The sequence below is a fragment of the Pleurodeles waltl genome, chromosome 4_1 (genome assembly GCF_031143425.1).
Source record: "Pleurodeles waltl isolate 20211129_DDA chromosome 4_1, aPleWal1.hap1.20221129, whole genome shotgun sequence".
Taxonomy (NCBI): Eukaryota; Metazoa; Chordata; class Amphibia; order Caudata; family Salamandridae; genus Pleurodeles; species Pleurodeles waltl.
Genome location: NC_090442.1, coordinates 783,983,886 through 784,008,114, shown reverse-complemented (window position 1 = coordinate 784,008,114; position 24,229 = coordinate 783,983,886). Strand labels below are relative to the sequence as shown.

General features: G+C 43.6%; 1 protein-coding gene across 1 annotated transcript in view; it reads left to right on the top strand.

Moving 5' to 3' along the window:
• The window catches only part of LOC138288168 (src substrate cortactin-like), a 113,397-nt gene that overhangs the window by 24,159 nt on the left and 65,009 nt on the right, over positions 1–24,229 (top strand). The window contains exons 2-5 of the mRNA XM_069229480.1: positions 6,938–7,021; positions 8,039–8,112; positions 20,289–20,418; positions 22,626–22,736. Coding sequence (XP_069085581.1) covers positions 6,938–7,021; positions 8,039–8,112; positions 20,289–20,418; positions 22,626–22,736 — 399 coding nt within the window. The remainder of the gene's footprint in view (positions 1–6,937; positions 7,022–8,038; positions 8,113–20,288; positions 20,419–22,625; positions 22,737–24,229) is intronic.

Sequence of the window (24,229 nt, the reverse complement as noted above, 5' to 3'; positions counted from 1 at the left end):
ATATTAGGGTCTCCCACGCAGTTAAAATCTCCTCCCAGTATCACTGAGGATTGTAGGTATGGTGCTAGTAAATTAGTTAGTCATGTAAGGAATTCTCCCTGATTAGTGTTGGGTGCGTATACATTAATCAAGGCCAATTCCCTGCCCTCTAATCTGCCCTTGACTGCAACAAATCGCCCTTCAGGGTCTATGAAGTTATCTGTCATTTGGAAGGGAACTCCCGCTCGGATCCAAATCAGAGCGCCCCTCGAGTATGCAGAATAGGAGGTATAGTACGCCTGACTCCTCCATCTTTTCTGGAGGGCTTTACCCTCTGTCTGTGTTAAGTGGGTTTCTTGGAACATGGCTATTTGAATTCCCCTCCTCTGTAGGTATGAAGAGACCTTATGCCTCTTAACCATTGAGTGCATACCCCTGATGTTCCATGTAAGGAACTTGTAGGATTTTGGCGTTGTCATGTTGGCAACTTTTCCCCCCTGGTTCCGGTGAGCCCCAGAGGGTAAAGGCTCGCATATCTCTCATTCATGATATTGGTATCCATGAGTAAATCCTTTGTTTTAGTAAGGGTTCTCGGAAACTTATCTAAACCCATAGTAATCCCCAAAACTGTGGTTACCCAACTCCCCAACCCCAGGACAAAAGTAGAAACCTCTCTCGCCCAAACTAGTGAAAAAACTTCAACCAGTCCATCAATGTGGGGGGTGCTCTGAGGTGGAGTTGAGAGCATAGCAAGGCGTCCTCTCCCCGACCCTGGGGAGGTTATCACACGGGGATTTCATATCCCCAAACCTGTGTTCTGTTCAATTATTTGTAGCCTGGTGGGTTACTCTGCAGGGTTGTCAGTGTTCATTGATTTGGATATAGGTGTAGCATGCTTTTTCCTCCTCAGGTTTTCGTGTCTCTGCGGTTGTGATTTCCTGATTGTCCATCAGATGATGATGTCTGAAGTGCCTGGAGTCACATCTGGACCCTGTTTATCGGATGCGAGCGAGAGTTCCGATTCTTGCTCAGATTCAGATTGTTCTATGTCGTCTTGGGATTGTTTGGGGGATCCGTGATCTGAGCCGCAGAGGGAAGCATCCGCCTCCATAGCTTTTTGTCTTTCTTTCAGAATTTCTAATGGAGATGGGCTGTTCCGTCTACTGGAATTATTTTGCTTGTGTTTTCCTTTGCGGTCCGAGTGACGATTTTCAGGACTGTGATTCTTGTCTCCGGTCGGTTGTTCATCGATCCAGCTCCAAGTCTCCTCCGCCGTGCTGAAGAATTGCGCGCCAGATGTGGTTACTATTCTTAATCTGGCCGGGAACAACATCCTGTATTGAACCCCCATCTTTTGTTTGGCTTCCCTAAAGGATGCTCTCTGTTTCTGCACTTCTTTAGAAATCAGGGAAGATACGGATCACGTGGTTGTCAAGCATTCAGTCTCCTTACTTCCTGCTTTGGCTTAGTAGGTAATCCCTATCTCTGTAATGGAGCAATCTGGCTATTACTGGTCTAGGAGGTGATCCTGGTGGAGGGGAGCGTGTTGGGACCCTGTGAGCTCTTTCTATAGCAAAGAACTGGGATAGGCCATCGTCTGCCACCTTCTCCTTAAGCCAATTTTCAAGACATTCTACCAGGCTGGACCCTTCAGATCGTTCAGGTAATCCTATGACTCGGGTATTGTTTCGCCATGATCTATTTTCGGCGTCTTCAGCCCTTAGTTCTAATTCTCTGATTCGTTTCTCCATTTGATGTGTTAGTTTGGAATTGTCTTTTATTTCAGGCCGCTGTTCCTCCAATTGCTTATCCGTGGTATTCACTTTTTCTGCCAGGCGGCAATGGTCATCCCTGAGCACTGTTAGGTCAGTTGCCAATGCGTCTATTTTCCCTTCTAGGGCAACTCTGGAGGCTGTTATGGCTTGCATCACATCCTGAAGGGTAGGTTCTTCTTTCTCTTTCTCCTCTCCTGGAGAAAGTTCCGTCGGGTTCTCTTGTTCCGACAACACCTTGGCGGGATAGCCAGTATTGCAGTCTGTGTCACAGCATCTGCCCGTTTTGCCCATTTTACAGAATGGTAGATGTGCTCAATGTGAGTGGTTTTCCTGCAGGTCGCTGTTATTTGTCCAAGAGAGGAGGCAGAGTCTGATGCTGTCTTCAAAACCCACAAGCTCCCTTTGGAAATAAAAATGATCTGGGAGGGTCGCTTTTAGGTCTTATGTGGGCCCGGTGCCCCTCTCTTGTGTTGAGCTTTGGAGGTAATTTTCTCTGGGATTTGGATCTCTGTTTTCCCCCCAGGAGATTGTCAATATTGGGGGTGTATCACGTTATTAGTCGTGGCTTCCCCTTGGTAACGCGTTTGATTTGGCTGATTTTTAAGTGCCCCTGCTGGTGTACTGTTGAGTCTGTGGGAAGGGGACCTCGGGGTCCATTCTCCAGGGGTTTCCGGCAGGGGGGCCCGACAACTTCGTTCCCGGCCCCCCGAACTGGGCATTAGCGCTCTGCTTTTCTTTTTCCCAAGGGGTTCTATAGGTGCGTGCAACTCTCCCCGACGCGGCGGGCTCCACCGGCTCCAGGTCTCTTCCAGGGTCTCTCACTCCGTGCAAGGTCGTGAAATTCGACCCCGCCGGGGTCCGGATCCCTTTGTGACCCCTGGGCAGTTGTCAGTACTAGGGGTGCATCTCTTTGCTATTTGGGGCCTCCCTCCGGCCGCAAGGCCTTACTTCCAAGCGCCCCCGGTGGCACCCAGCCGGGTCTGCAGATGGGGGCCCCCTGAGTTTGTTTATCAAGGGCCCCAAGCCAGGCGCCCCGTATGCTGTGCTCCCGGTTTTTAAGTTATTAGCGGAGCTCCGCTCACTCGCGCTCTGTATAGGGCAGAGGGTAAGCGCTGCTCACCTCGATATGGTCGGGTTTGCCGGGAACAGTCTGCTCTGGAGGTCCGTCCCCTTTGCAGGTTTCGCTGTGTCCGGGTGCCGTCTCTGGCGCAGCAGGCTGGAGGTGAGTCAGAGGGTCAGCAGCGAGTGCGGCGAGGGTCTCCTCTTCCTCCCGTTCTATGATTGCGGCGGAGTTGTGAAGGATATGGCGGCCGCCATCTTCTTTCCTGCCACAGAATCCCCTCAGCTCGTTTCGGAGCTCAAAAATGAGATTCCCGAACTCCAAATCTCATTTTGAAGCGACCGGGGGTCACCACACCTTCTGCTCTTCGTTTTTCCAGTTTGGGGCGAATTTGACTGTCTTGAACCCGAGGGTGGGGAGATTGGAGCGGGAGCCTCATGAAGAGGCTGCGACCGCCATGGCGTCAGGCCACGCCCCCCCCCCCAATTTAAAAATAATGTTAAGCAGCATAAATCGCTATTTGTGTTACTTTTGGGGAAACGTTGCAGCACAAAAACAGTCTTCTACTGGAAAGCAGATACTTTATCAAGCCTTCGTGCGTGTTTGCAACACTTTGGGTGACTGTCCACCATCACAAAGACTTGATAAAACAGCCTTCTGGTGAACATGAACATAGAGTGAATATGTTCTGCATAGTTGGAAAATTTCACTTTCGTTTTGTCAGAAGATTATGGATATGAACATGCTGTGCACCAGAAAAAATAGAAAACAACTGGAAAAGTACTGGGGTCACTCACACCTGGGCATCATCCATAGCATCAGCGACATTAAGGGTACATCAGCCTTACCTCCTGTCTTTTTTCTTCTAGACTATTCAGAAATCCTTAGCTCATTCTTAAACCCAAGGTTATGTGACATGTGGCTCATTAGACATTATTTTTTTCTAAGACTCTCTGGTTTACAGAATGTGAACCATTCAGTTGTGGACCATGAAGGCACACCATTTAAAGGCCATCCAACTTATGATGGAGCCCATTCTCTTTTCCAGTGTTGGGCCCTCACTGATGTAGCTGCTCTAAGTCATTTCAGGCCTTTTTGCAGGTATACCAAGCTGCAATATAAGTTATTATTTCGGTACAGGCTTCTGTGATATGTCTTTCGCCCAATTCAGGACACCAGAACTTCCTGCAGTACCTCCACTTAATAACATGTTCTCTGCTGCCCTCAAACTATGCATAAAGCCGATCACCTTTAATGATCCAGCTGCTCTCTGTGCAGAAACTTAAACCCTAGCAATATTGCGTCGGTCCCCCTTCATCCCATGCAACATATCTGTTCATTAGTCTGCTGTGCCTATCCATGCATCTTTCAACACAGGCCTCTTTCCCTGAAAGTTCCACTGTATACTATTGTATCTGCCATGTTTCTCTGTTGTCTGCAATCCCAGGTTGCTGTACCCAGAAAGTTTCTTCCCCAGTCTGCTCCCAGCTGCAGCATGAAGTGACTTTCACCCTTGCAAACACTTGTATCTCAGTTAATGGATAGTCTGTTTTGTGGAATGGACTGGCTCAGTGGGGTAGAGGATGCGGTTGGTAAAAAAAAAAAACTCCACCTTAAAGAGATCTCTAATTCTCATAACCTTTGAATTTAACCTCCATGACTCTGGGGCGCTCCATAATCCGAGAAAAGAGAAGTAGGACAGGGGACATTACTGCCTTGTCACATGAGACAGTACAAACAACTTCAACATTACTCCATTAAACCTTATCCCCTGGCTTGGAGCCACATAAGGAGCTCTAGTCCAGGTCAGGACTGAGGGGTTGAAATCAATTCTCTTCATAAGGTCAAAAGCAAAGACCATTCAATCTGATCAAAATCTTCTTCATTCTGAGTAATAACAGAAGCTTTTTTGCCTCTCCTCTATGGCAAGTGCTGTTAAGTGTGCTGATTTGCTACCATTTTCATCACCACGATGACTCCCAGGTTGTGGATGTAAATAGTAGCCGACATGGGGGGCTGTCTCCCACTTTATTCCTAATGAAAGTGCATAGTGAATCCATACCTGTTTCTGGGTTTTTCGCCACTTATACCAGTTTTTTACTTTTTGCAAGTGTTGTGATGTCTTCACATGTGAGTTTCTGGTCGAACTAAAATTCCAAGAAAGCTGATTCACTCAGGCTCCCCTCATGCTGGTCCAAATGAAATAAGAAACTGATTTTGTAAAGTGTCTCAATATAACTCTTGAATTGCACAGCTATTGCTTCCCTTATTTGTTTTGGGTCCTCACCCCAGTCGATCAGTTAATTGATCATTATTTAATTCTTTGCTGTTGTGTCTGTTGTCTTCAACCTCCCATACAAATTAGTCAGTAATAATTTGGCTAATACTGCCTTGAGAAAATACCAATATTGCAGGGTTCAGATTTTTCCAGCTCAGTATTACCAACTCATTACAGGTTTTTAACTTTAGAATGAGGAATAACTCCATACATCAGTGGCGCAAATCGATTCTCTTGCAGTTTTCACAAATTATTAGATACGTTCTACCATTCTAATTTCACCTGTTTTTCCTGACAAAAGTGAATGGGTAAATAATGTAGATCTGTATATTCCCCAAAAAACTTGCAGTCCCAGCACAAAATGAAGGCCATAGTCAGCTTGCCAGTGGGCTGTCAACTTTTCCTACTTATTCCGAACAACTTTTCTTGACAGATTTCATCGGAATCTCCCTTTTTGCTATTATTTCTCCCTCTGTTGTTCTTACCAGCATTTGAAGTAGCATAAGATTGTGTTCCTTGCACCTTCATGTATCACAGTGCCGGGCTTCATAGTCTTTGTAGTGTCTCACTGCTTTGGTTTAGAAGGTCCTCTCTCTAGGTCGTAAGTTAGTCAATACTTTTTGATTTTACTAAAATTATATATCTAATATTCTTACCTATAGGGGATTTCAGAGAGCCCTTTTCATCTACGTGTCTTTTATTGTGTTTGCTCACTACAGCTTTGGGAATGAATCAGCCCACAAACAAAGTAGTTCCATTTGCTTCTTGGGGCTACTATGGCAAAGTGTGTATTTTGAGACCAAAACTGTTTTTTTGCATTTAGGCAATGGCTATGTTGACCACTGGAAATGGTTTGGATGGAAAGGATTCGGAGGCAAAGTAGGAGCTTGAATACTACTGGAGGTCAGCCAAGGTTTTTTGGACCTGACAGTAGGTTGTGGTGCAAATGAACAAAAGCCCAAGGAATAATTTTGAGAACCATCAAGCTCACAATCTGCTGTTGTTTATTGGAAGGAAAGGTATGCAGGTGAAATGCGACATAACCTTTTTAAACACCAAAAATAACCACACCACTGGAGGCTTATTAGTAAATCACACATTACTAAACTCAGAAACATGAATTCGAACTCTCTCTGAAGGATCCTCAACCATGTTTTTATTACTATGGTCCTAAGAGGTCTGCTACTTCTACCTCTGATATCATCATCAGATCCTTCCTAAGATTCCAAAATCTTCTTGATTAACCTTTCACAGTCACACTGTGGAAAGCATAAATCTTTTCTGCCAACAGACATCTTCTCTCCCAAGAATAATAGAAAGGCACAGATTTTCAGCTAAGTTGTCTGCACACAATCCTGCATACGCTTTATATAGGTCTTATTGTACGCACATATTAACAGAGGCAGACCAGTGTCAGAATAAAAAAACACACACAATCCTGCATACGCTTTATATAGGTCTTATTGTACGCACATATTAACAGAGGCAGACCAGTGTCAGAATAAAAAAACACGAATACGATGGATGGATATATATTTCCCCAGAGAATTATTTAATGTAGCCCTTTGTTAGTTCTCACCTGCATCTCTCTCTCTGCCAGCTGTGGCATCTGATGATACATTAAGGGCAGGATTTTACCAGTTCTTCTCTCCCCCAAAAGCAAAATCACTTGACATTTTCTCAGTATACCTGCAGTACAGTCCACCCCTTTCCTCCTGTATGTGACAATATTTAAATGACTAGTATAGGATCTTGGTTCCCTGTCCAGACTTCCAGATGTGCCAGTAGTTGAATTACTCGGAGTGCGCCATTACTCACTTTCCTCTGCTTTTCTTTCCTTTACAGATGTGGAAGTCAGCTGTTGGACACAATGTGTCTGTTAAGGTGGAGGCAGCCGGTGATGACTGGGACACAGACCCTGATTTTGTGGTAGGTGCAGATATGTGCTTTTGTCCAGGGGAAGTAGTGGTTTTAGCTCTTTACCACACCAGATGTGAGGAAGTCACTGCTTGAGATTAAAACTATCTGGTAGTGCAAACGAGCAGGGGTCAATATACTCCTCTGTCTCCTTGACTTTGCTCTGCAGCCTGGACATTCTTGTTTTCAGCCTGCCCAACGTGACTGCTGATTACATACTGGTCCTATTCACCCCCCTCACTCGTCCCAGTATCGGTGACTCAGTTGTTCTGTTTGTCCCAGTGTCAGTGACTTTCTGGTGTTGCTAGTCATAGTATCACTGTGCTACTGGTTCCTCTAGTAGTGAATCTGGTGCTGCTATCATTCAACTAATGCCTCGCTAACCAAATTGGTCCCTGTAGCTAAGCGCACTGGTGCTGCTGTTACCAGTAACCGTGACGTACCTGTGTGTCTGTTCCTAATCCCTGGTACTCACTTTTGGTGCCTGTCTCAGCATACGTAAATCACCGTTGTCAGTAGTCCCTTTAGCAGTGACTTTCTAGAGCTGCTTATGTGACTCACCTTTGAGGCTGATCCATAAACCTACGAGTCAATGGTGCTGCTGGTGCCCGTTTCTATGCCTTTGGTGCTGCTTAGAGTAGTATGAACAGCTGTGGAGTTTGCAGTCCCCATGTATGTGATTTTGGTTCTTTGACACCAAAATAAGTCTCTCACTTTTGCTGCTGGTGACAGTGACTCCTTGGTGCTGCTGGTCCCTGCCTGGAACCACTGGTGCTGATTGCGCCAGCATGAGCCACTCACCTGTGTTGTTCTTCCAGCGCCCGTGATTCAATAGTGCGACTGATCTCAGTGAATGAGGCTCTGCTACTACAGTAGTAGTGACCTACTAGTGATGTTATTGCCACTATTAGTAACTAGAATTTCTACTAAACCCAATATGGGCTACATTTGTGCTGTTCACTAGATAAGCAGTTCGTTTGTGATGCTCACTATCTGCTGCTTGACTTTCTGGTATTTTTTGTTTTGCAGAATGATATCTCGGAGCAAGAGCAGAGATGGGGAGCTAAAACTATTGAGGGCTCAGGACGTCCTCAACACATTGAGTAAGTGAAGTAATTCCTACCGTAGTTCTAGTGTCATATTGTTATTTTCAGCACACAGCTATGATATGATATAAAGGTATTGCACCATGGTACAGTGGTATCATTACCACTGGACTCTGCAAACGAGGCACTCTAGCACGGGTGTGATTTGAAACCTTGATATCCTTTCATAAGTTTCGATTGACACATATATAGTGGGACGGAATATTGCAGGTAAGACTATCGTATTCTTTGGTATTGTGTATCGTTTCGTGTTATAAAGTATTATTATTTCAAAGCTAAGTGTATGCAATTTTTTTAGTATAGTTTATTTTATTTTTGGATTTGGCAATGTATTTAAATATTGTTTATTTTTTTTAATTTATTTATTGGAGGGTTCTTGGGTTTGTAGAAAGAATAAAATGAGAAATTTTTAATATTATTTTTTATTTTTAATTTGTTGATTTGATTCATAATTATATAAACTATTTTATTTCAACATTATGCATTACATATTTTTAAAGGAAATGGTAAATACTTTTTGTAATTGTTAACTAGATTTTTGATTCTGTAAACAATGTAATTGTTTTTAGTAGTTTGCATCTTTATGTTTTAGTTTTTTTTCTATAATAACTCATTTTGTAATATTATGTTTTATGTTGATGAGCATTGTTAATTTTTCAAGCATTATTTAAATTTATTTTTGTTGGTATTGAATGTTTGAAGTAGTAGCTCTAAAGTAACTATAACTTGCGCCCTCGCCATGCACTGCTAATTATCCCACAAATTACAGCACTCAAGACATCTTTGATAACATCATTGATAATATCACTGTAATATTTGCAATACATTTTTTTATGAAAGAACTGTGCATAGCAAGGGTGCAAGTTATAGTTACTTGAGATAACTCTAACTATAACTGGTGAATTTCTATGGTTTGGTATGTTTAAAATGTGAGCCTAACTATAACGTCCCTGGTTCCTTTGGCTTTTTAAGTGAATTTCGACGTTTAAAAAAAAAAACTTTTTCCTAACTATAACATCCCTATAACCTTTGTTTTTTTCAGTGGATTTCTATGTTTTTTTAACGTATGGTAATTTGCATTAATATACGTTAATCCAACTGTTGTGGCGCATAGCCTTTGGCCACAGTGAGTGGGTCAGTGGGTCTGTGAGTAGGAGTGGGAGAGTCTGAGTGGGTCTGTGAGTGAGTGTCTGAGTGGGTCTGTGAGTGGGTGTGTGTGAGGATCTGACGGGCTGTGAGTGGGTGCGTGAGGGGATGACTAGGGCTGTGAGTGGATGCACGAGGGTCTGAGAAGGTCTGAGAGCTGGTGCATGAGTGTCTGAGTGGGTCTGTGAGTGGGTGCCTAAGGGTCTGAGTGCATGTGTGAGTGGGAGAAAGAGAGAAAGAGAGAGAGAGAGATAGAAGGTTTTTTAGGCTTTGATGAATGATATACTTAGAATGAGATATTTCTGCACAAATTGAAAAGAAAAATGTATTTGTCAATTAAAAAGAGTGACATCACCTTTCAGTGTGAGCCTTAAACATTTGCAGTTGAAAATAAATGAGGGAAATGACTACAGATACACCTGGAGTCGAATCCTGGACTCTCAATGTGAAGGTCTGTGACCTTCACCGTTATGCTACCTAATATTTTTTTCAAAAAAATGTTTTTACTGCCCATTACAGGCTATTTGGACCCGGGGGGTGTGGGAGGATCTTCAAGGCCTCCCTTGCTGTCCCACACAGTTTTTGTAATTGTTTGCCATTTACGGGCTATCTGGGACCGCTGGAGGAGCCTCAAGGCCTCCCTCACAGTCCCATCACTTCAGCAAGCAGGGAGTTGCTTTTTATAGCAGCTCCCTGCTTGCTGAAGCAGTATTTTCATCTGTCTTTCCTGCAAGCATCTCTGCGTGCAGGGAAGACAGGTGAAAACTTCACATTCTGACAGCAGGACCTGTTTGGTATCGTAGCACATTCTTACTTGGAACCCCTGCGTAATGAACTGGAATGGCCATCAGTCAATCACTTGTATTTGATGTTTGTTGTATTTGGAGTGGGAGAGGTTAGTGGAGAGTGTTTGTTAACTGTTTTGTTCATGAGTGGTTTGTGTGGGCTAGCATGAACGTAAATTGCATAAAGTGAGAGATATTGCAGAGTTGTTTTGTTCATCTATGACAGCGCAGCATGTCTGTTGTGTTTTTCTTCACTGGGTTTTAGGTTGTCCATTGCTCCTCTGGGGCAGTGATCCCTATCTGTGCATCATAGTCTAGGAAGGTAATTTTGAGGCTATGGAGCACACAAAGAAGCAGTGTATTTATTGGATATTTATCTGAGGGGTTCTACATGTGTGCGACTGTGCTGCATGACAGTTCTGTTGGTTTGGCTACATTTTTGCCAGCTAGATGTTTGTTTCTGTACTGCGCACGTGACAGTGTAAGAGTTCTAGCTAATGCATGCTGTTTGAGCGTGCCTATTTGTTGTCAATTTTTTTGTTTGAGATTTCCTAACGCATACCTTCTGCTACAACCGTCGGCGGAAGAGGTGCTATGTTTGCTACAATCAGGTGAATACCTTTCCTGTACTTCTCTCCCATTCACCCCCCCCCCTCGACAGTCCCTTGGTATACCCACATCTCATAGGTGAACAAGTTACCCCCATTTTAGAGTCTTCCCATTTGGTGATTGGCACGCATTACACCAGGCAGTCATACTAGTACCTGTTATTCCTCACCATGTTCACTGGCATCTTGTCACTGTGATGCAACATGGAGCAATAAGCTGGTAGATTGGGGACTGATCTAAGGTACTGTGGCTGGCGCAACTCTCAGTAGTCCCTAGAGAGGATGGCTATATATGGCGCCAGGTCCATTTCATAGTTCTTCTATCATTGTTCCACATGCTGTGATATTTTCTCCATTGCCAAAAATTCCAGCATTCTGTTAAACCTATTCCGTATTAAACGTCCCACATTCTATTAAGCCAGTCTCCTCCTTTTGGTGAAGACACCCATTTCACCAGTATAGATTGGATTTCTGGTATTGTGGCTATTGTGAGTTGTTTATCCCGCACTAACTTGTGTGACTTCCTCATTGACGATGGGACTCAGCAGAATAATTCCTGTATCTCTTTCTGTAGTTACTGCAAGGGCTGCTTCTAAATCTTTCAGTTTGGATTCCCCATAACTTTACAGCTTCGAGCAGTGCCACATTTGACGTATCAGTGTGTCTGGTAACCCACATCCATGGCAGCAAACACTATTCTTTGTATTTTATCCAATCTTGCCAGTTTCTGTGGAGTTCTATACCAATAGGAGATTAGCTTGTATAGTGTTTCTTTTATCTGGCAGTTCCTAACTGAAATGTGCGCTTTATCGTTATCGTAAACCTTGCTCCATTTTTTATCTGGCAGTGTTCTCCCCAGTTTTCTCTCTTATCTGTTTTTCTGCTGGCATCTTGGATGTCTGCTGGCTGTCCATTAACTTTGTATATGGCCGAGATTGTGCGTTTGGTATGATGTGTGTTTTTAAGCCACTTCTCAAAGTTTGTCCATGATTTAGATGCCCCTTCTTTCATTTTGGGTTGAAGAACCCAGTTTCTAAGCATTTATTCTCAGCGAGATTTTATTGGTGTTGCAGTTCTGCAAACTGTTTGATTTGCTCATCTTTGAAATGCGAGCTCACCATTGAGCATTTACCATCCCTCTATTTTGTAAAGGCCTGTCGATACATAACTTGTTCAAAAACTGGATTAAAGCAAGTAGGCATAAAGGGAGAGGGAAACAAAATGAAATGAGATGAAACCCCATTGGGCCGACACCTTATTCCAGGTCGCCAATTTAGGCCATAACTCCGATGCATCCAGGCCATCCATGAGAATATCCACTTAGGGGTAGTCGCTATGAGGTGTTCTTTTCCACACCGCCATCTGTCACTTTCAGGTTTCCCTCATTCTACTAGATATCTTAATAAGGTAGCTCACTCATGTGTCTGAACATGAGATTGTGCTAGGTCCCCTTGATGTGTTGGTCTATATATTTGTGTTTTGCCACGATCCTTAGTTTTCTATGTGACTATATTTAATTATGAATTAGGGGTTATAATAGGTTGACCGTCCTTCCGGGTAATATTATGGGATGGGGGAGTATTTGAAATACATACAAGATCCTTTGTAAAATGTTTATTTTATTAATTGCTATTCTCAGAAAAAATGTTGTAAGTTCCTCCTTAGCGATGAAATTGCACGTTTGACTACAAGATAGGTGATCCCATCTACTCCCAGTTTGACAGGCAACATTTCCAGAGTTCTCACACTTGGTTAGGCGGTGAATAAAGGAAAAGCACCTTAGATTTTTCTATATTCATTTTAAATCACGCTATTTGCTTACATTTCCCCATTCTTCCAGTAGGTGACCTACTGATCGCTCTGGGTTTCAGACTGTCACCATGATATTGTCTGCAAACATTGTCAGCTTACATATGTATTGTCCAGTTTGGGCCCCCATTATCTCAGAGTGCTTTTTAATGGTGTTAGCTGAGGGGTCAAGGGTAAGCAAAAATAAAAGAAGGGGACAGTGGACAGCCTTGACTGTGATGCTAAACAAGTCATATTTTACTCCATTGACTCGTATGTGTTTTCGGAGCTTTAGAGCCCACTTGGGCCCAATTTAGGAAGAGCACACCAAAACCTAATATCTGTAGGACTGTTTGAAGTGAGAACAAAGCAACTCGGTGAAACACATTGTCAGTATCTAAAGAGACAATGTGCAAATTCTTGCACTTCGTTTGGGAATTTTCTCTAATATGGAATAAATGTTGGTGTGGTCACCACATTGTCCACCATGTATAAATCTAGATTAATTGGAATGCATCAAGTCAGGTATCAAAGTTTGTAGGTAACTTGCAAAAATGCTAGTAAAAAGCTTGGCATCGATGTTTAACAATGATATTGTTCTGTAGGAGGAACACAATGTCCCATTCCTTCCCAGTTTTGGGATAAACATTATTGCAGTTTCTTTGATTGAGTCGGTAAATTCTCCTGTAACCCCAACACTGTTGTTTAATCTAGTAAAAATGTCTGCCTGTTGTTTGAGGGCAAGCTCCTCTTATTGTTCTTCCAGGCTTACTATTTTAATCCCAGCATGATGAAGCTCCTCCAAGTGGTCATCAACTGTGCATTCTAGATTGTTAACTATTGTGTTTAGCTTTTTGGGACTCTTTGAGATATTTTTAGGTCGCCTCTAATTGTCAACACCTTTCCTTTTATTGATTTAGGAAAATGGTGGAGAGATTTTTGTGACAATTAATAGATTGGATTCTTGCACTTCCCCTCTCACTCGTGATTTTCTATCCGTTGTTATCACCTTTTTGATTTTATCTTCTTTGTTTCCTTTATTGGATATCATTTATTTGATTGATGTGTCTCTTCTCACCCTGTTTGCTGCCATGTTCTAGGAGATCAGTGCGGCACCCCAGCAGACGGGAAATGATCAGGAAAGTATGTTAGAAAGTGGCTTAGTTGTGGTGTAGACCACATATGCCTCTGCAGTAGGCTTAGGTGTCTTGGTCGGACAAATCTCAGTGCTCACCGTAGCAAACGTCCAGTGAAGCTTTCTGTCTCCCTTAGGACTAGTACCATTCAGTTGGTGCTCTACATCAGTGTTCCCCAACCCCCGGGCCGCGGACCGGTGCCGGTCCGTGGATCAATCGGCACAGGGCCGCCCCACTGTGGCGGGCGGTAAATGTTTGATAATTTTTCCGTGGCCCGCTTGTCACACAATGGGACAAGCGGGCCACGGAAAAATTATCAAACATTTACCGCTCCGCGGCGATAAAAAGGTTGGACAACACTGCTCTACATAACCTTGCCCGGTTTCAGTAATTGAGGCACTTCAGTGCCATTAATAGTCTTCCATAGGTCATTCAAGCGAAAATTATCCGGGGGCCTGTCTTCCCCCAAGAATTGCACTTCTTCTTTTCACATAAGTAGCTGGCTGTGCTTTTGTCTTCACTTCTCTGAGAAGAGAAGACGCACTTGAACTCCCACTGGGAGACCGGCAACCTGTCCTGTGGCAGGGGACGGGAGAATAGTTTAGAAAGTGCATTAAGTTCGGCTTTTACCTATGGCCAAGCACCAACCCTGCACACAAGTGCTTTCTGGGTTCAGTTCAGAGCAGGTGAGCAACTTTCCTGCAGTCAGGTGGCGTCCGAGAGGCAGCCTCTGCTTGCGACATGGATGTGCCCAGCTCTCGCCAGACCTTCAAGGCTTCTCTCACCTGGGGGCCTGTATGCCCCTTCCATAAGAGCAGTGTCACACTGAGTAATGTGGGGTCCCTTCCCCACACCTCGCATCACGATTGGCAAACTGGCGATGCAGGTTCTCATGGAAGTGGCCTCAATGCATACGTTCTCCCCAATTCGCACTCCAGCTGAGCTCCTGTGTGTCCACGCACCCCTTTTGCTCTCGGGTTCTGTGCTCTCGTATTGCGCAGGACCTGCTGTCTCTCGAGTATCTCTGTGCACAGCCAGCCGCCGCTTCTCCCACTGAAACCGGCCCTCTTGCCCGTGTCTTCCGGGCCGTGGCTCAGCACAGCATCTGTGGGTGTTTTCAATGCGACGAAGCCCTCGCGGAGGCTGCTACACCGCTCTGCCCCGACCGCAGAGTACAGCATTTTAGAATCACCGTTCCCACAATAGGTGAAGAATATGATTTAGAGATAACAGGCCATGGCAGTCATTTACGTGCCAAACGTTCGCACATTTGGCATCCTCATTGAGCAATTGTTAGTATTTACAAATTTCGAGAGTAAGTGACAAACTCATTAGTGGCTACAGTGGAGCACTGCCTTGTAGACACCCGTGATCACAGTTGTTGCAGTTTACGTCCCCAGGTGCAGCAACTAAAGGCGGCCCGCGGTTAATGTCTCATTATCAGTACAGCCTGCCCTCGTGTGCTGGTGTCTCGGTAGGGTGGGCGCTTCTAGTTTGTTCCCCTGAGCCCCTGTGTAATATCTTAGCATGAGTCTGGTCCGTTCTGTTTCTCCTGCTCTTGTGTCTCTTTAGTGCGAAGCTGTCACGTTCTTCCGGAGTAGTGAAATACATTTGCTTCTGCCCGGTTGTCGACCGCATCCAGGGGCTCTTCTCGCGTCGTGTGTTGGGTCTTTAGGGCGGTTCCTGTCAGGCGTGCGCGGCACGAGGTAGCACAGTGCACGTGCTCCGAGCACTGAGCGCGGCCAATGCGCGCGGGTGGTGGCGCGCTGCCGGAAGGGGAAGCTGTGGCTCTTAAAGAGAAGCGGCCTTTATTAGGATATGTGGAGCCCAAGTGACGTGGAATGCGGTCTAAGTGGTGTCAGCCTGTCTTATTCTATTCACAGGTCCCATCTAGCTACACACTTCACAGCGCTGGACTCGGCCAAACTCTACTGTCGACAGAAACCAGTCGGCCCCATCTGTTTTTTTAATCACCAAATGTCAATTTCAAACGAGTAGCAGCAAACGTCGGTAGTTTGAACTGTTCCGGTTTCCACTAAAACACGAAAATGTTGATGGCAAACTAGGGGAACACACGCCTTGCTTGTCGTAGGGCCCAACAGGCATCCTTGCTACACTACTGCACGTGGGTGGGCACGTTTGGGCTTCAGACTACATGCACAGACACACTTGACGCACGTGCCACTGCACCACTGTAGCAGAGAGCAATGGAGTGATCTGCACTGGAGGACTCTGCATGAGCGCACTGTCACCCGTCTTCTTACAGCTTAGAAAGAGTCAGTGGATAACAAGTTACAAACATAAACTCTCTAAATAACAGTTGTAATATTAATATAAATAGCAAGTTTTGTGGTATTAAAACTCATATTACACAGAATTGTGAAAAAGTGGAACTATTAGCATAAGGACGGACCTAAAACCGCTCTGCAGAGCTTTAACATTGTCCGACCTACTAGGATTATGCGGCATGAAGGACCACGTTATACATCAAGATTATCTCAATTATGTAAAAAAATGCTCAAATGCAGCACGTTCTCTATCAGTATTATTTCATCTATTCAAGAAAACAATTCACAGCAATTCCCCCTCAGATATGTCGAACTCTGGGGGAGCTCTGAGAGGTGTCCAGAGGCATGTAAAACTGTAGACCTACACCAGGAGAAATGTAAAAACCGGCACAAGATTCTGGAATTAGAAAGTGATTATGAATTGCCACTTTATGTGTCAGGATTAACTATTTTGTAAACAACTTGTGAATCAGTTATCAGTCACTACTTTTACGTTGAGGAAAAAAAATGTTCCAAGGTAAGGGAGAACTATAACGAGTGGTTGACCCCAGGGCACAGGTAGCAGGTATATAGAGGAACAGAAAATAGAAGGCAGATTACATGTGGGTGGGTGCTGGGCCTGGCCAAAAGCTGCATGCAGCGGAGCTTGGCAGCCAAAAGAAGATTGGGTGCAGGACTTGGGCAAAGGGACTTGCCCTGCACCAACCGCCAATGCCGCAGCCAAAGACAGTGTGCAGTGGGGCTTGGCTGCCGGCAGACGTTTGGGGGGCAAGGCCTAGGCTCATAGCACGGTTGCATGGCAGGCCTTGGATTCAACCCTTGCAGCACATAGTTAAACGCTGTGCACATCAGGGGGTTGGCAAGTAGCAAGGGCTTGGGGGCTGGGCCCAGCCATAGGTGAGGAGCTGCACCCAACTCCGCTGCACACTGCCCGAAGGCCATGCTCTTTGGGGCTTGTCTGCTGGCAAAGAGATGTGTGCAGGACCCGCTTGCAGGTCCTGGCTGCAAGCCTTACCTTCAACCCCTTCCATTGAAACTGAAGAAACTTCCTGAAAGAATGATGGATCGGGATTGAAAGATACGCTTCTTGAAGATCAAAGCGAACCATCCAATTGTTTTGTAACAACGAATCCCTGGGATGTAGAATAGTTTCCATCTTGAAATGATGGTACACTACATAATTGAGGAATGACTTTAGATTTATCACCGGACAGAATTTTTTTGTTTTTCTTTCCAATTAAAAACAAAGTACTTACAAAACCTAGAGGATGAGGGAAACATTTTTCCATTGCTTGTTTGTGAAGGAAGGATTGGATCTCTTGTGTGAGAAGAATTTCTTGTTCTTTGGAAAACAAAAGGGGTTTTCGAAGAAACTCTTCCATTGGAGTCGCATAAAGATCGATACAATAACCGGTAATAGTTTGCAAAACCCACAGGTCTGATGTTATCATCTGCCAATTTGGTACAAATAAGCTTGTCCGACCCCCTACTAACAACTGGCTAGAACATGGACCTCCTACCTGGATTTTGGAGTCCTCTGACTCTGTAGCCACGGTGTCTGAAAGGTCTATTCCTCTGTGGATACAACTGTGGTTTAAAGTTTGTTGGGAACTTAAGGAGCCTCTGGTCTGATTGACCGCACCTCTTGGGATAAATTGGACAGCAAAGTGGCTCCTGCCTTTGCCGGCACTGCCAAAAACCCGATTGTTGAAAATGTTTTGCAGAGAAGTCTGAGCTTTGTCAATGGATGCAAAAGTGGGCACATACTTGCTGAGTTCTTCGATAAAAGTCTCCAAAAAGTAGCCCGATAGCTTCTTGACCCATTTCCTTAGAGGCTAAATTGCTTAACTTGGGATCAATCTTCAGAAGTAAGCTTTTGTGTCTTTCCTGCCCAATTGGATAAAATTATAGGGTCGACTTTGGTGCCCTCAATCCTAGCCTCTTTGGCTAAATCTAAAATTCTCATAAGAGGACCAGAAAGATCCAACAGTCTGCCTTGGCAATTGGTCCAGGCTCTATCTACCCCTCTTTTGGGGTCTTTGCCAAATTTAGTGAAAAATATAATTCAATATGGGTCAATTGATGGAGTGGCAGTGATATTGTTAGGCAAAGTCGGTCTAGGACACTCAGATCTTAATCTATGACGAGGTAATTTGTCCAGAGGTCGCCTTAATTACCTTGAAACATACGAGGCAACATGCTCACAAGGAGACCACTCAGTGGAGTTCGGATGACGGATAAGTGCAGGATCAAACATTGGTTGACCTAAAAAAAACAAAATTACTCCAGCCACACTGCTATTAGACTTTGAAGACTCTCCCAATTCAATAAGAGAAGTTTTTCACCTCTTCTCCATAGGCCCTGACCAGATCATTGTGTCCGGATCATCCTTATCCAAATCAGAATCACCCATATCATCATCCGTATCTCCCAACTGAGTTATGTTAAGAGGAAACTTTGAGTTATTGGAAGTGCCAGATTCAGAAAAAGAAAATAGGGAAAGAGAGTCATTATTCACAGTTGAGTTATCTGCCATCTCTTTTTCGGGCTTTTTGGAACCAGTACCAGAGATATGTATGGCCAATAATTTTTTAACAGAACCCTCTAATGATTTTGAAAAATCAGTCATTGAATTTGAAACAACTTTCTGGACAGAATCTTTAATAAAATAATCCAAATTTTCTTTAAATAATTGAGTTTCCTCTTCTTCAGACAGAATCTTCATTTTAAAATAACTAAGAATTAGCAAATAATGGCTAAATTAAAATAAATAAGATTGAGGGCACCAAAAGGTTAATAACTGGGATGAGAAAAACTAAACCTGAGAGGAAAGGGTTAACTCCCAAAGAAGCCAAAGGAGGAGACAGTCCTTATTGACTAAATGAAGGCGTGTCGAAGAACTGGAACAGCCGGAGAAGGAACTCGGTTCAATTCCGACTCAAATCGTCGATGAAAACAGCGAGGAAGCGGTGAAGAGCAGGAGAGACTGTTCTTCTCATAGGTAACCACTGGTGCCGCAATCACTAACCTGCCGACACCCTTATCAAAGGATAACGGTTAGCAGAGCACGTGCTGTCATCCGACAGCGTTGTTCATGGAACGTCACGTTTATGGAAACAAAACAGATAATAAGTGTAAGCAGGAAAAGCAAACACTTACTAAACCTATAAACAAATAAATATATATCCAAAACACTTTATATAATTATACTGCTAACTGAGAAAAAAATGATACTTATCTTGACTGCGAGCAGCGGAAAAGAGGACTTGTTGCTCCCAGTCAAGTCATTTATAGTTGTACTTTATTATGATTGGTCGTTCTCCCTTTATGACAATGTTTTGTAGTTCTCCAGCTAAGAATGCTGAGAGTTGTATTTTTTTCTTGGCTGCTGTTGGAATAAAAGCAAGAAAATAAAGCATAATTCTCGCCTCCGTGCCTTGTAATAAAATCAGCACTCTTATTGTTATACAGTATCAAGCCCAAGTGGGCTACTCCACCCATTTAAATGAAAAGTCACTACACATGATTATGTATTTATTGTGGGCATAACTGGAATCAACATACTTGTGAGTAAGGCTATAATGCCAAAATGTGTTGACCTGTAATTCTTGTTAAGATGTTGGATAAATAAAAACTGAAAAGCAGCGATCGATTTGCAGCCCTTTCTGTTTGTGGTTTCTGAAGGCTTCTGTGGATACTGTATGAAGCACCGACCCCGAAAGGTGTTCAGAGGTTTTTTTCACTGGGGGAATATAAATATATATATATATATGTATATATATATATATATATATATATATATATATATATATATATATAATTATATAAATAAAGACAGATAAATATATTAGATATGACATTGAGAATAATAAAGTTCTACTTCTATATACTGACCGTACCTATACTGTAAAATATAAATTAACATATATCATTTAATACTCAGCACTTCGTTCACAAAGGTCAGAATGTTTCGGGATCAGAAAAGGCACACAAGTAAATGTACTCCAGCTGTGTATTTAAAGCCCACCAGTAATATTTGCAACCAGAATACTGCCTTATTGTAGTTAATGGGACAGGACCCTGCCAAATGGTCATTTTGTGCTACCACAGATTTGTGCATCAGTAGCAGTGCAAGACATCAATCACTGTTTCTGTGTCGTGACTAATTTGTGACCTAACCTTTGGTATGTCCACCGGTAATCTTGCCTATGAAAAACACCACGCTCACATTTTTGGGGTGGGGGACTATACGTAATAATGTAGTGGCAATATTATTTTCTATCTTCAATGCCCTTACTCTCTTTAGATTGCATAAGGAGATTTGGAATACCTTATGAGTACTAAGTACTTTAAAAATCAAATATGAGCATATTATTTCATGAAAACTCCAAATGTACAATAACCTGTAAATGTTTCATGCAGCATCCATGAACTAAGAAATAAAGTATCCGAGGAACATGATGTTCTGAAGAAAAAGGAGCTGCAGGAAGGGCCCAAGGCTTCCTATGGCTATGGAGGAAAATTTGGAACTGAGAGGGACCGGATGGACAAGGTAAAAGTCTGAGAGTGCAGAGGATGAGAAAGTAGGTAATACAACAAGGAGTGCCTGAGGCGAGCAGACCCTGCTATTCCCCTTTGCTATGGCACTGCTGAGAAGGCATGGTGCTGATCCAGTACCTTTGAATATGTGGACCTCTTCCTGAGTAGTGCTGTTGATCGGAGTCTCGCAGAATTATCCTGTTTGTCACCAAATGCCTCACTCCCTCTGCACGACATTTATTTTAAATGGTGACAGCTTTGGCTGCACTGACATTTTGTCGTATTCAGTGACACACATGATCATGCAAGTAGCTCCACTGTCCCAAAGAAACATGGTGCTGTTCTTTCTCATTCGTATTGCATTTGGGGCCTCCTTTGTGATCTCCTTTTTATCTTCCACACAGAGTTGACGTATTCGGTGAACAGGTGCTGGGGCTTTTGACATCAAATGTAGGCATTTGTCGTCCACTCTTTTTGGATGTTGTTTCATGGATTAGGCATGATTTTAAATGTCCATATCGAATGAGCTTGTGTCCCGGTCTCTCTTGCCACTTTGAATATGGTTTTGAACTCCAACAGTCCCTACTCATCACACACTTGCAAAGTGGTTTTCTTTGTTACATCTATGTTATCGCTGGCTGACTGTGAGGAAGGCCAGACCTCAACATCAGCATATTGTCTCACCTTCGAATGTTGAGTACGCCTTCTTGTCCTAAGGTTTCCTCCAGAAGCCATTTGGTGTGCCTGCTCAGTTGTCCTTCTATGTTGACAGTGTGCATCACCATTCATACATCATTCTCGACCATGTGGAGTATTTTTCACAAGTGTGAGGGGCTCCTTTAGAACCTTCATGCAGAATGCTGTGGAGTAGAAGCTTTCAATGACTCACAGATATACGGCCTCTTCATTGTTGATCTTGTCAAATTCGCAGTAAGTCAGCAGCTTCTACAGTTTTGTCCTGAAATTGTCCATCGATTCATCAGCTCTGTGACATGGAGTATTCAGCATGTCCATTTCTGAATAAATGTTAGGCTTCTGGTCAATCTTCTCATTTAGACACCTCCCTACGCCTTTGTAAGTTGCAGTGGACTCTGGGGTAAAAGTTACTGAGAGATCCTTAACATTTTCACCCTTTAAGTTGAGGAAGAGATCTTTTGCCTGGGGTCAACAGTGTAGCCCTCGCATATGATCAGGGGTGTAGCTTCGGGTCGGGGGGGAGAGGGGTGTTATACCCGGCTTATACATGTATTTTCTGATGAATAGTTGGGTGCAGGTGCTTTCAGTGGGGTATAGTGCAGTGTCTGTCAGATTTCACCAGGAATTCTTAGGCACAAAGACCAAAAAAAGCACCCACACCCACACTCCCTCTTTCTGTTTGAAAGGACTTCAAAAATGTTGTTTTTTTCACAAGATAATGTGCTTTCTCTCACTTAGTACACCTACCAATCCTCATTCCTCTCCCTTTCCACTGCCTCTTAAGCCCCTCTTGTGTGCCTTGCTTGTCGTATCAATCATACTGCTCAAGCCACGCTCCTGCATATGATGCATAGGTAATGCTCAGATCTTCTGTGCTACTTTTCCCACCTGGAACCCTGAGGCTCGGAATCAGTGAGCTGAGTAGGCAGTGATGGTAAAAGTTGGAGACGGAGAGTCCCTCTTCCATGGCTGTGGTGCTTTGTAGTTAAGTCCGCCGTGGATGTCCTGAGGTTTTTTTAGGCAATTGTGTGATGCACTGAGCAGTGACACTCATTTGTACACAATACCCAGGTGTTGTCATGACACTTTTTAAAATGTTTTAATGCCATGCCAGAGAAATCGAAGTTAAGTTAATGTACTTAGTAAGACAAAAGAGAAAAAATACAAAGTAGTCTCCTGAATGAGACCACCACTCTTGCAACAAGGTCACTAAGATTTGTTGATGGCCTGACTACAAATTTGTGCCAGTACCAATTTAAGGGAAACATGAAGTTCCTCCATTCGACAGGGTACTGTTTAGTGAAAAAAGGTTTGAGGTCTGCGATTTGGCCAGAACATTATGACTCTCCAAGCATTTTCTATAGCATTTCACGTTCCAAAAACGCTAATGTTTTGCGAATCACTTTGTGAATGACAGTTTTCTGCTAGTATGGATACCCTTGACCCTGGAAGGTCTATGTTGTCAGTTATAAGTGAATAAGGTTGGAATGATAGTAACTCCCAACTGTTCTCTTTATTTCCCAGAGTGCCTTGGGCCATGACTACACAGCAAATGTGGAAAAACACTCTTCACAGACAGATGCGGCCAAGGGCTTCGGGGGCAAATACGGTGTTCAGAAGGATCGGACAGACAAGGTGAGTATTGGAAATGAGATAGGAAGAATAAATAAAAGTGCCACAGTGAAGGACGTAAGGACAATTGAAAAAAATGCAAGAGAGGAAGTATGTATTTTACTTTAAATTTTGGAATCTAAGGGGAATTAGTGAATAGTCCATCCTGCTTAAAGCCCTTTACTCCCTTCTTTAAGTCCTCCAACCAGCTGGACCCAGTAATTATGCGTTCTGTAATCCTGAAGTTATTTTTTCCATAATTTGTGTTTAAAGCAGATTCAATTGGGACAAAAAATCTTAGCGTTTTAGCTACAATATGAAGTTGCATTATTACAGTTTCATTGCTAATCCTCAAGGCGCTTGAGAACTTAATAACGGGGCGGAGAAAGCCTGGGAAGGGTAAAACATGCAGAAGAATGGTAAGTAGTTGAGAAGGAAACGAGGGAAGCCTGTTAGGCGAATTCCAGGATCAAGTCAAGCACGCGCAAAATACTGAGGACAGAGAGTGGGAGAGAAAATACATCACAAATGGAGATTCAAATAAGACTGAGATAGATAACAAAGGTTAGCAGCCTGGAGTCAGTATGAGGTAAACACATAGGGAAAAGGATTGGAGGGAGTGAGGCGCAGTTGTGCCTGACAACTGTGGAGAATAGTGAGGCGGATAAATAGGTGAGTGCATGCACTCGCAATTACTTTACCTAAATTGCTGACATGCATTACATAATCATTTTAAAGTTAAAATGTTTAACTTGAAAACTTAAAAATGGTAATGTAATGCATATCGGCGAGTAGGTGCACATTAGCACATTAAATAAATTTAAAAAAGTAAACAGAATAGACACTTACCTTGCTGCATGTCCTCGCTCCGGTCCCGGTGTTCTTCACTCCTCCAGCGGAGGCCCAAGCCAACTCCCCTACCCAGTCCTGGTGCTGCTGTCATGCTGTTAACCAGCATGAGAGAAGTGCCAGGATTGGATGGAGAAGGTTCTGTCAGCACTCCCAAGGGCACTGTAGACCTGTGCGCGCTCTCAGCCCTGCCGTTGAAGACAGCTGGGTTGGAGAGGTTTAAAGTGTGCATGTCTGGCTGGCCGTCACAAGCCAGATGGCCAAAGTGACATGGCCTCTTTAAATTTAAATGCCCAGCCCACCACTCTTCAGTGCAGCAACAATGGCCCCTCCCAGTCCTGACACTCAGCTCAGGACACGGGTTAGTGAAAAATAAAATGGGACGAAATTAACTTTATTGCCATTTTATTTTTCATCTCCAGGGCATTTCCTGGGGGCATTTCAATTAGTGGGGCGATGGCCCTCTGCCTTAATGGAGGAGCTGCTCCTGACGAGGTGAAAGAATGTGGTTGAAGAGCTGGGTGGGTCTAAAGATTCAGATTGATTGATGAATGAATAGGGAAGCAAGAAAAGATTTGGATGGATGAATCATATGGATGAAAAAGGAGAGTCAGTAGATAATTGAAAGAGTGGATCGATGAGTGGGGGGAATTTGGACCCCAGATGTA